The following is an 11,568-nucleotide window of genomic DNA, read 5'->3' as shown; positions in this document are numbered from 1 at the left end:
TTTGAGTAAAATATCCCTTTAAACCTCACTTCAGCGCTCTCTTTTTTTCGAGGTGGTTCCCTCGACCAGTCCTTCTTTGATTAGTCTGAGTTTGAGTGACAGCCAGGCAGTTAATGGCAACGGGGACACTGACAGAGTAGCGTGACGAGATTGACTCGGTGTAGCTAGCGAACCCGTTTTGTTCAAGAGATACGGCAACATTTGTCTTCTAACTATAATGCATTACTAAGTATCTCCCGGGGTATAGGCGAAACATTATCTGCAGACAGTGTGTTTGTTGCGAGAATATCGTAAGCTAACAGTTGGCTAGCTAACAACAGTGCAATGTTTTGAACGTCGATGACACCATAATTAGTTGTGCACTGCTGCATACCTTCGTTTATTGCTAGCTAATTATATAATTTAGGTAACTTAGCTACATTATACCAAAAGTATCACTTTTTAGAGATGGACAACGTTACTTCATCGTCACACCATGCATATGAATCAGAGGTAACCTAGCTAACGTTAAGTATTTTATTAGCTAGCCAGTTATCAGAATGCTAGCGCTCACTGTAACTTGTATATATTTAACTTCCTACTGTAGCTAGCAAATATTAGCTCGCTAAGTAACCATTGATAACTAGCTAGTTAACGAACTGTTTATAGCTAACTAACTAATGGTATATACGACTGACTGCTGAAAACAGGCAGTGCTTATGATCATACCGTTAGGCAGTCAGCTAGCTACCTGTCCTTGGCTTGATTAAACAACCACTGTCACGATTACAGTATAACGTTAACTAGCTAGCTATTGTTTTACGGTTCATCTTGTTTTTATGTTTGAATATAATCACACAGTCGCAACCTGTTAACGTTAGTAATATAACTTGACATATGCATGCATTTTCACTCGTCTTTAACGTAATGACACATCTGTTATGATGAAAACACGAGGTTGCATATCTAGCTAACGTAACCTAAAAGCAGTGTTAGTTAGCTAGGCAAGGTTAGCTAGGCAAGGTTTGCCAATGTTAGGTAACGTTTAGCCAAGGTTAGCAGGCTAGCTACTCTATGTCCACGCCACCGTTAACTTAGTTAGCTAGCTCAGCAACAATCGCCATCTTGGCACCGCAGTTATAAGGTATTTTACTAGGTAGGTAACAAATTAGCTAGTTAGTAACTGTCCTTCTCGTGTTTTCAACTAAATCAAAACTTCAACGCTAACGTTAGCGCCCAAACGTAGTCCTGCGTGTTGGCATTTGTTGATTAATTAACTTATTTAGCGAGCTACGTTAGCTATAGCGTTACTGTAGCTAGTTAGCTTCACTTTAGCAAAATTCCTATCAAGCTTCTGTCAAATGGCACTGGTTTAAACCGAATCTCGTGTGTCATTTCAGTCGTCAGCGTGCTAGCACTTAAATGTAATTTTTATATTCCCCTTTTAGTACGTTCATATGCAACATTTTATCAATGTATTTTACAAGTGAACCACTGCTAAGAGGGCAAAAATCACAACATGTTTCTTTAATTCAGAATGTCTTAGCTAGCTTTGACCTCATGCTGATGTTATTCGTGTGTTACAGGGCCAGGGGCTCAGACCACCATACAGGAGGCGGACGGTGGAGGACTTCAACAAGTTCTGCACCTTTGTGTTGGCATATGCAGGCTATATCCCATATCCCCAGGAGGTGAGTACAGGAAACCCAATCATCAGTTGGTGCATGCCTTTTATCAACAGTCCCTTGTTGTTGACAGTCTAGGTTCTTTGCTCTGAATAGTTAGGCAGAACTGTGACTGGTTATATTTTGACGTGTGTGTGTGTGTGTGTGTGTAACGCATTGTATTGAGGTTAATGGCCAGACACCAGGGGTGGGACTCGGATGTTTGTGGATCATGGAGCGGCCACTGCAAGCTTTTGCTTTTTTCTCCACAACTGTTGTGTGTGTTGGTGTCCCACTGCCCTCCATTCCCCCTGTGTGTATTAACCCGCCACCCCTAACTAGTGTTGTGAATATAGATACAGTCAACATCACATTCACTTAGTCACAATGAAAGTGCCATTTTGTTTTCCTTCAGTAAGCTACAATGTTGTGGAACTCTCAGATAGAAATAGGTTATGCTGTGTCTGTCATGTAGGAGTTATGGCAGCTCTATAAAGCATTACATTTCTATCTGAAACGTTCAGCGCGTTGCATCCTCCTGAATGCAACCCTGGACATGCTGACTGTATCGAAGTTATCCCCTCCCTACCCGGTGTGGTGTGTTGACCCTCTATTTGATCCACAGAACTGGAGGAGGCGTGGCTTCTGGCAGCTTCCTTGCTGGGCCCCGCCCCTTGTCCCTCGCTAGCCAATCTGCTGCTGTCTCTCCTGAAGGGACACGCACCTAACACAGCCCTGCCCTCTCTCCCAGGGTAAGAGGGCCAACAAGTCTCTCCATACTCATCCCTGGCCCTGTGCTTCTTTGGCCCCTAGACCCTTTACCCATGCCTCTGTAGTGTTCATAGTTTTGGAAGGACTGGATAGAATTAACCTAGTCCTCCAACAAGATGAATTGAGCTTCTGTTGCTGTCTAGCTAGCCCTGAGATTAGGATCCCTGATGGGGCAGAGACAACTAGGGGAAGGGGCTGGAATGGAACCAGGGCCCCCTGACCCCCTCAGCTCAGGCAAGAGGAGCAGCTCGACCCAACGCCAGCACCCTAAACAAGCTCAACCAGGGCCGTACTGTACCTCATCCATAGACCTGTGCTAATACTCTGTGCTTTGTCTGTCTGACCGAGCCCCTCAGAGTAAGACAGGGTGATTTTTCATCCTTATGACCATATGCCGTGGTGTCACTGAGGCCGTGTATAAAATATGCAGTTCCATGTTATTGTGGAAGTGTTGTGAAGTTACTGTTGATGCCTTTTTTGGTGCAAAATGGTCTCCGATTTGTATTGGATCAGTGTGGTGTTTGTGGCCAATGTCAATGGATTGTATCAACAGCTTCACGCCCACCTCCATTCTCCTCTCTAAGAGTTGACTTTTGTGTAAACACATACAGGCTTTTATCACCATGTCTCTTTTTCCCCTCTCCAGGACTCTCCTCTGCGTAGTAGCTCCAGCCCCCCCAACAGTACAGGCAGTACAGCAGACAGTGATGGCTGGACCGCTGTCCCTGAACCCCCCTCCTCTTGCCCCCCGCGGCCCCCCATACCCCCGCAGGACAAGAACAGGAAACGACCCCGTCACACGGGAATCCACCCTGGGGCCTCACTATCCAGCCATGTTATGAAAAATGTAAATGGAGTGCTTTTGATCCACTCACACAATTTCAACCACTAATTCTAACCTTAAAACCCTTTCTCATACTCCCTAACCCTAAATTCATTCCTTTGTTCCAGCATGGCCATTTAGCGTCCTCCCTGCACCCAGATGACCGGAGGAAAGCCAACAAACTGAAGAAGAGGAGGAAGGACTGGGAGAGCCAGGCCGGCGAGCCGAGCTCTGCACAACAGGCCTACGCAATGAGCCCAGAGCCACAGTTCCCCCTGCCCCTGGAAGGACGACCAATCAAAGACGAGCCTGAGGATGACTTCTTCATCCCCCTCCACCCTTCGTCCCCTCACCGCCTGCCCAGCCCCTCTCACTTCAATAACTCCTCCCCCTGTAAGCAGGAGCACAATGAGGAGTGGGAGTGCTGGGCGGGACAGGGGCTGGTGGAGGGCATGGTGGAGAGTGTGGAGGGTTTTACTGGGAACAGGACGGTGATCCGACAGGGGAAACAGGTGGTGTTCCGAGACGAGGATGGCTCCGGAGAGGACGAGGACATCATGGTGGACTCCGGTGAGAAAACGTTATGTAAATGCTGCAAAAAAGTTACAGAACTTATTGTTGTGATGACATTGCCTATTTAAAGTAGCAGTCTGACAGTTAATCCCATGTAAATGTTTTAGTGATGGAACTCTGTTTCTTACCCTCTCTCTTTCTCTCAGATGATGACTCGTGGGACCTGGTGACGTGTTTCTGTATGAAGCCGTTTGCAGGCCGGGCCATGATTGAGTGTAACCAGTGTAACACGTGGATCCACCTGTCCTGTGCTAAGATCAGGAAGTCCCACGTTCCTGAGACTTATATGTGTCAGAGCTGCAGAGACACACTGGGCCTGGCAGACACCCGCCGCTCATACCGCTCACGCATTGGCCCCCGCAGACACCTTCTTGACTGACCCCACTGCAAACCCCTTCACCCCTCTCACCTGCATTTAGACCATGCCGCATACGGTTCTAACCCCAACCCGGTCCTGTAACCCATGCCCCAGGCCAGCCCTTTCCTTTTGTCCCTGACCCCAGTCTTACCCCATGCCCCAGGTCCTTTTCCTCACCCCTATTGCGTCGACTAAGCCTATTAGCCGTCCCTCGGGGTCTTCAACACCCCCAAACTAAACCGATCCGAGTGCTATTTAAGATTTATTATAAATTTGACAGTTTCTCTCTGCTTCCTTCCGGACTCTGTGTGCGTAAGTCAATCACTGAATGTCTGTCTGTAGTACAATAGTTGACCAGTAGGGTTGGACTCCGTAGTCTAGTCTAGCTGACCGGTTAGCTCAGACTGGATAGAGACTAGCTACGCATCTCGCATGAACAGTGGAAACCTGTCTTCACTCTTAAACTGTCGGGGAGAATGACCTATAGAGCTGCCACCCAACAGTGTGCATTTTGGGACGTTGGCTTTTTGCACTTATTTCATGCGTTAAAGGGGTGTGTTGACTTGCCAACCCCTTCTCCTCCCTCAACCACCCTCTCAACTAGGTGGTTGGTACGTTTGTGTGTCTGAGGGAAGCCTTTGTCTAAAGCCTCAAGCAGAGGGTCTGTAGATAATGATGTCCAGTTCTATACTGAACAAAAATATAAATGCAACACACTGAGTTAGTTCATGTAAGGAAATTTGTCAATTGAAATAAATAAATTAGGCCCTAATCTATGGATTTCACATGACTGGGAATATAGATAGGAATCTGTTGGTCACAGATACCTTTTTTTTTTTTTTTTAAGTAGGGGGCGTGGATCAGAAAACCAGTTAGTATCTGTTGTGATCACCATTTGCCTCATGCAGCGCAACACATCTCCTTCGCATATAGTTGATCAGGCTGTGGATTGTGGAATGTTGTCCCATTACTATTCAATGGCTGTTCGAAGTTGCTGGATATTGGCGGGAACTGGAACGCTCTGTCGTACATGTCGATCCAGAGCATCCCAAACATGCTCAATGGGTGACATGTCTGAGTGTGCAGGCCATGGAAGAAGTGGGACATTTTCAGCTTCCAGGAATTTTGTACAGATCATGGGGCCGTGAATTATCATGCTGAAACATGAGGTGATGAATGGCACGACAATGGGCTTTGTCACGGTATCTCTGTGCATTCAAATTACCATCGATAAAATGCAATTGTTTGTTGTCCGTATTTTGTGCCTGCCCATACCATAACCCCACCGCCACCATGGGGCACTCTGTTTACAACCTTGACATCAGCAAACCGCTCGCCCACACAACACCATACATGTGGTATCCGTTTGCAAGGCCTGTTGGACGTACTGCTAAATTGTCTGAAATTACATTGGAGGCGGCTTATGGCAGAGAAATTAACATTCAAATATCTGGAAACAGCTCTGGTGGACATTCCTGCAGTCAGCTTGCCAATTGCACGCTCCCTCAAAACTGCGTTGTGACAAAACGGCACATTTTAGTGGCCTTTTATTGTCCCTGGCACAAGGTGCACCTGTGTAATGATTATGCTGTTTTAATCAGCTTCTTGATATGCCACATCTGTCATGTGGATGTATTATCTTGGAAAAGGAGAAATGCTTTCTAACCGGAATGTAAATACATTTGTGGACAAAATTTGAGAGAAATATGCTTTTTGTGTGTATGGAACATTTTTGGGATCTTTTATTTCAGCTCATGAAACATAGGACCAACATTTCACATGTTGCACTTATATTTTTGTTCAGTACAGATAAACGGAACGCGTTCAACTCTTTCTTTCAATAGACAGAGCTTGAAATGGTGCTCTAGACCACCAAGGAATTATCCCATACTACAAAGATGTAAAAGAGGCATCACTTGATGCGTTTCATATCAACACTTCTCCATCAAGTGAATGCTGGCCATAGACAACCTACAGTCGTGGCCAAAAGTTTTGAGAATGACACAAATATTAATTTCCACAAAGTTTGCTGCTTCAGAGTCTTTAGATATTTTTGTCAGATGTTACTATGGAATACTGAAGTGTAATTACAAGCATTTCATACGTGTCAAAGGCTTTTATTGACAATTACATGAAGTTGATGCAAAGAGTCAATATTTTCAGTGTTGACGCTTCTTTTTCAAGACCTCTGCAATCCGCCCTGGCATGCTGTCAATTAACTTCTGGGCCACATCCTGACTGATGGCAGCCCATTCTTGCATAATCAATGCTTGGAGTTTGTCGATGTTTTGTTCCCTGAGCTACTTAGTTATCACTTTTGCCTTATGGCAAGATGCTCCATCATGCTGGAAAAGGCAGTGTTCGTCACCAAACTGCTCCTGGATGGTTGGGAGAAGTTGCTCTCGGAGGATGTGTTGGTACTATTCTTTATTCATGGCTGTGTTCTTAGGCAAAATTGTGAGTGAGCCCACTCCCTTGGCTGAGAAGCAACCCCACACATGAATGGTCTCCGGATGCTTTACTGTTGGCATGACACAGGACTGATGGTAGAGCTCACCTTGTCTTCTCCGGACAAGCTTATTTCCGGATTGCCCAAACAATCGGAAAGGGGATTCATCAGAGAAAATGACTTTTCCCCAGTCCTCAGCAGTCCAATCCCTGTACCTTTTGCAGAATATCAGTCTGTCCCTGATGTTTTCCCTGGAGAGAAGTGGCTTCTTTGCTGCTCTTCTTGACACCAGGCCATCCTCCAAAAGTCTTCGCCTCACTGCGTGCAGATGCACTCACACCTGCCTGCTGCCATTCCTGAGCAAGCTCTGTACTGGTGGTGCCCCGATCCTGCAGCTGAATCAACTTTAGGAGACGGTCCTGGCACTTGCTGGACTTTCTTGGGGGCGCCCTGAAGCCTTCACAACAATTGAACCGCTCTCCTTGAAGTTCTTGACGATCTGATAAATGGTTGATTTAGGTGCAATCTTACTTGCAGCAATATCCTTGCCTGTGAAGCCCTTTTTGTGCAAAGCAATGATGGCACGTGTTTCCTTGCAGGTAACCATAGTTGACAGAGGAAGAACAATGATTCCAAGCACCATCCTCCTTTTGAAGCTTCCAGTCTGTTATTCGAACTCAATCAGCATGACAGTGATCTCCAGCCTTGTCCTCGTCAACACTCACACCTGTGTTAATGAGAGAATCACTGACATGATGTCAGCTGGTCCTTTGTGGCAGGGCTGAAATGCTGTGGAAATGTTTTTGGGGGATTCAGTTCATTTGCATAGCAAAGAGGGATTTTGCAATTCATCTGATCACTCTTCATAACATTCTGGAGTATATGCAAATTGCCATCATACAAACTGAGGCAGCAGACTTTGTGAAAGTTAATATTTGTGTCATTCTCAACTTTTGGCCACGACTGTACATACACACATACACTGAGTGTACAAAACCACTCTTTCCATGACAGACTAGGGAGAATCCAGTTGAAAGCTATGATCCCTTATAGATGTCGCCTGTTAAAACCCACTTCAACCTGTGTTGATGAAGAGACAGGTTAAAGATGAATCTTTAAGCCTTGAGACATGGATTGTGTATGTGTGCCATTCAGAGGGTGGGGACAAAATATTTAAGTGCCTTTGAACTGGGTATGGTAGTAAGTGCCAGGTGCACCAGTTTGAGTGTGTCAAGAACTGCCATCCAGCCAACTTGTCACAACTGTGGGAAGCATTGGCGTCAACATGGGCCAGCATCCCTGTGGAACGCTTTCGACACCTTGTTGAGTCCATGGCCCGGACAATTTTTTTTGTATTTATTTTATTTAACTAGGCAAGTCAGTTAAGAACAAATTCTTATTTACAATGACTGCCTACCCCGGCCAAACCCTAACCCGGACGACACTGGTCCAATTGTGCGCTGACCTATGGGACTCCCAATCATGGCCAGTTGTGATACAGCCTGGAATTGAACCAGGGTCTGTAGTGACACCTCTAGCACTGAGATGCAGTGATTTAGACCGCTGCGCCACTCGGGAGCCGCCGATTGAGGTTGTTCATAGGGCAAAAAGGTGGGGTGCAACTCAATATTAGGAATGTGTGCCTAATGTTTTGTACACCGTGTATATATGACGTAATTTCTGGTCCCTTTTTCTGTTCATAGGTTGCACCTCTGTCACTCGGTTGTCATGCCATTGTTATGAACGTTCTAAAGCCGCCCTCTGCTGGCGGCGCCATAGTGGTGATAAACCCAATCATTATGCACTAGGCCAACTATTTTGCCTAAATGACACGAGCGCCTGGGAAAAGAAGTTGATATTTCTAAAGTAGTCAGATATTTAGAAGGAAATATTGTCATGTCATCAAATTTACTTTAGATAGATGGAAATGTTGTCATTAGCTAGCAAAGTTTGTCAAAAATAGCTAGCAATTCTAGCGTTAGCTAGCTAACGTTAAATTCCGGTGGCCTCCCCTCAATTTTAGCTAGCTAGCTAACGTTGTACCGCATCTAAAGTCAATCTGGCGACATCAGACTGATGGCAAGGGCGTTTCTACTAATTATTTGCCTCCATTTCAATGTCATTGTATTTCCAAGCCACTGTATTGATTTTTTGATTAAATCATCAGCACTCTTTGACGATGCATCGAGTAGAGTGCTCAGTCGGGCTTCAGTCTGAAACGAACGTTCAAAACAACATTGTGACGAAACATCGAATAGATTATTAGATTAGTTAGTTATTTTTCCTAGACCAGGGGCTGTACCTGCCGCCGTCCTCTTCAATCAAAGCTTTTATCATCAGTTAGAACATTGAAGAACAACTATTTGTGGAAATTATTTCCCTGTTTAAAAACGTTCCAGGCTGTTTCCAGAAGCCATTTCAGTTTTTTCATCTTCTACATTTTATGAAGAGTGCAGATTATTTTTCCACAGTAGAGCCAGGTAACTGTTGGAAACAATCAATCATTGAATTAAGCTCCACTCACAAACACCACCATGTCGGGAACAGTTTAATGGTCCTGAACAGACCCCAGTGGGTTAATGGGTACACATTGATGTGGCTTTGAAGAGAGCCCTGGGTGGAGACGTGGAGACGTCTCCTGGTGTACTCATTTGCACAAATCAGTATTTAATCTCTCACCTGATCACTACCAGGCTCGCCAGGGTTTGATAATGATCACTACCAGGCTCGCCAGGGTTTGATAATGATCACTACCAGGCTCGCTGGGGTTTTATAATGTATTTTGGCGTTTCTGGAGAAGTGTCCTTCAAGCTGTTTGCATTTTGACCGTGTTCGGAATTTAAGCTTTTTCAAATATTCATGTTTTCACCAGTTGTCAAGTCTAAGCTTGCTGATGTGTACATATTGTTGTTTCTGTCGACATCATATATATAGTGCCTTCAGAATGTATTCATACCCCTTGACGTATTCCACATTTTTGTTGTTACAGCCTGAATTGAAAATGTATTACATTTTTTTTCTCACCCTTCTACACACAATACCCCATAATGACAAAGTGAAAACATGTTTTTAGACATTTTTGCTCAGTTACTGAAAATGAAATTTAATTTACTTACATAAGTATTCATACTCCTGAGTCAATACTTTGTAGAAGCATCTTTGGCAGCGATTACAGCTGAGAGTATTTCTGGGTAAGTCTCTAAGAGCTTTCCACACCTGGATTGTGCAAAATTTGCCCATATTCTTCAAGATCTGTCAAATTGGTAGTTGAGCACTGCTAGACAACAATGTTCAAGTCTTGCCATAGGTGTTCAAGTTAAAATTGTATCTCGGCCACTCAACATTCACTGTTGGCAAGGAACTTCAGTGTAGATTGGGCTTTGTGTTTTAGGTTATTGTCCTGCTGAAAGGTGAATTAATTTACCAGTGTCTGGTGGAAAGCAGACAACCAGGTTTTCCTCTAGGAGTTTGCCTATTTGCTTTGCTCTATTTTGTTTTATTTTTCTATCCTGAAAAACTCCCCAGTCCTTAATGATTACAAGCATACCCATAACATGATGCAGCCACCACTATGCTTTAACATATGCAGAGTGGTACTCTGTAATGTGTTGTATTGGTTTTGCCCCAAACTTAACACTTTGTATTCAGGACAAAAATGTAATTGCTTTGCCACATTTTCTGCAATATTACTTTGGTGCCTTGTTGTGAACAGGATGCATGTTTTTGAATATTTTTATGCTGTACAGGCTTCTTTCTTTTCACTCTGTCAATTAGGTTAGTATTGTGGAGTAACTATCAACAATGTTGTTGATCCATCCTCAGTTTTCTCTTATCACAGCTATTAAACTCAGTAACTGTTTTAGTTACTATTGGACTCACGGTCAAATTCCTGAGCGGTTTCCTTCCTCAACTTAGTTCGGAAGGACACCTCTGTTTCTAGTGACTGGGTGTATTGATATGCCATCCAAAGTGTAATTTAATAACTTCACCATGATCAAAGGGATATTCAATGTCTGTCTTTTCTTTTTTTGCCATCTACCGATAGGTGCCCTTTTGCACGGCATTTTAAAATATCCCTGGTCTTTTTTGTTAAATGTGTTTTGAAATTCACCTTGAGGGACCTTACAATTATCTGTATGTGTGGGGTACAGAGATGAGGTTGTCATTCAAAAATTGTTAAACACTATTATTGCACACAGAGTCCATGCAACTTATTGTGACTTGTTAAACAAATGTTTACTCTAACTTATTTAGGCTTGCCATAACAAGGGGTTGAATACTTAATGACTCAAGACATTTCAGCTTTTCATTTTTAATGAATTGGTAACATTTTCTAAACTATTCCACTTTAACATTATGGGGGCGGGGGTGTACCAGTGACAACATATCTAAATGTAATCTATTTTAAATCCAAAATGTGGGGAAAAGTCAAGGGGTGTGAATACTTTCTGAAGGCACTGTAAGCCATAGATCGATGTCACTGTCTGACTGACTGATGTTAGACATACACCTATTGAATGCTTGTCTGGGCTTTCTAGCAAGCAAGAGCAATGGGTTGGTTAGTTATTACTAACTACGGTTAATAAGATGAATATGGGTTACTGATAAGTCAGTCATACTAGAACAATTTCTTTCTTTAAAAAATATATTTAGGGAAGTTAGAACGCTAACTCATTGATCCCGCTTTGTGAAAACCCCTTACTGAGAATGTGATGTCTGGTGCAAACTGTTTCTGTGAAACTCTGTATTATAAATAAAGATTTAATGAAGATTTTAACCTCACCTTTCTAGGTCTCCTCATTGTTCCTGTACTTGACCACTATCCTGGGTGCGAGTCAGTTTCTGCTGTCTTGCCAACTCCTTTTGGAATTGGCATGCCAAACAAGTGTTTGGCTTGACAATAATGGAGTAGGCAAAAGCATGAACAGTTCTGGGACCAAGCTCTGACATC

At 43.8% G+C, this 11,568-nt stretch overlaps 1 protein-coding gene across 1 annotated transcript; it reads left to right on the top strand.

Annotated features, from left to right (window-relative positions):
- The first annotated feature begins 71 nt into the window (after positions 1–71).
- Positions 72–11,394, top strand: phf13 (PHD finger protein 13). Its single transcript, XM_071335491.1, has 5 exons — positions 72–492; positions 1,566–1,670; positions 3,061–3,261; positions 3,366–3,807; positions 3,957–11,394. Exons 1-5 carry the CDS (start codon positions 448–450, stop codon positions 4,187–4,189), a joined length of 1,026 nt encoding a protein of 341 aa, XP_071191592.1. The 5' UTR covers positions 72–447; the 3' UTR covers positions 4,190–11,394.
- The last annotated feature ends 174 nt before the right edge of the window (positions 11,395–11,568 follow it).

The sequence above is a fragment of the Salvelinus alpinus genome, chromosome 12, assembly GCF_045679555.1.
Source record: "Salvelinus alpinus chromosome 12, SLU_Salpinus.1, whole genome shotgun sequence".
NCBI lineage: Eukaryota > Metazoa > Chordata > Actinopteri > Salmoniformes > Salmonidae > Salvelinus > Salvelinus alpinus.
Note: the sequence above shows the minus strand (reverse complement) of the source record. Positions and strands in the feature narration are given on the sequence as shown.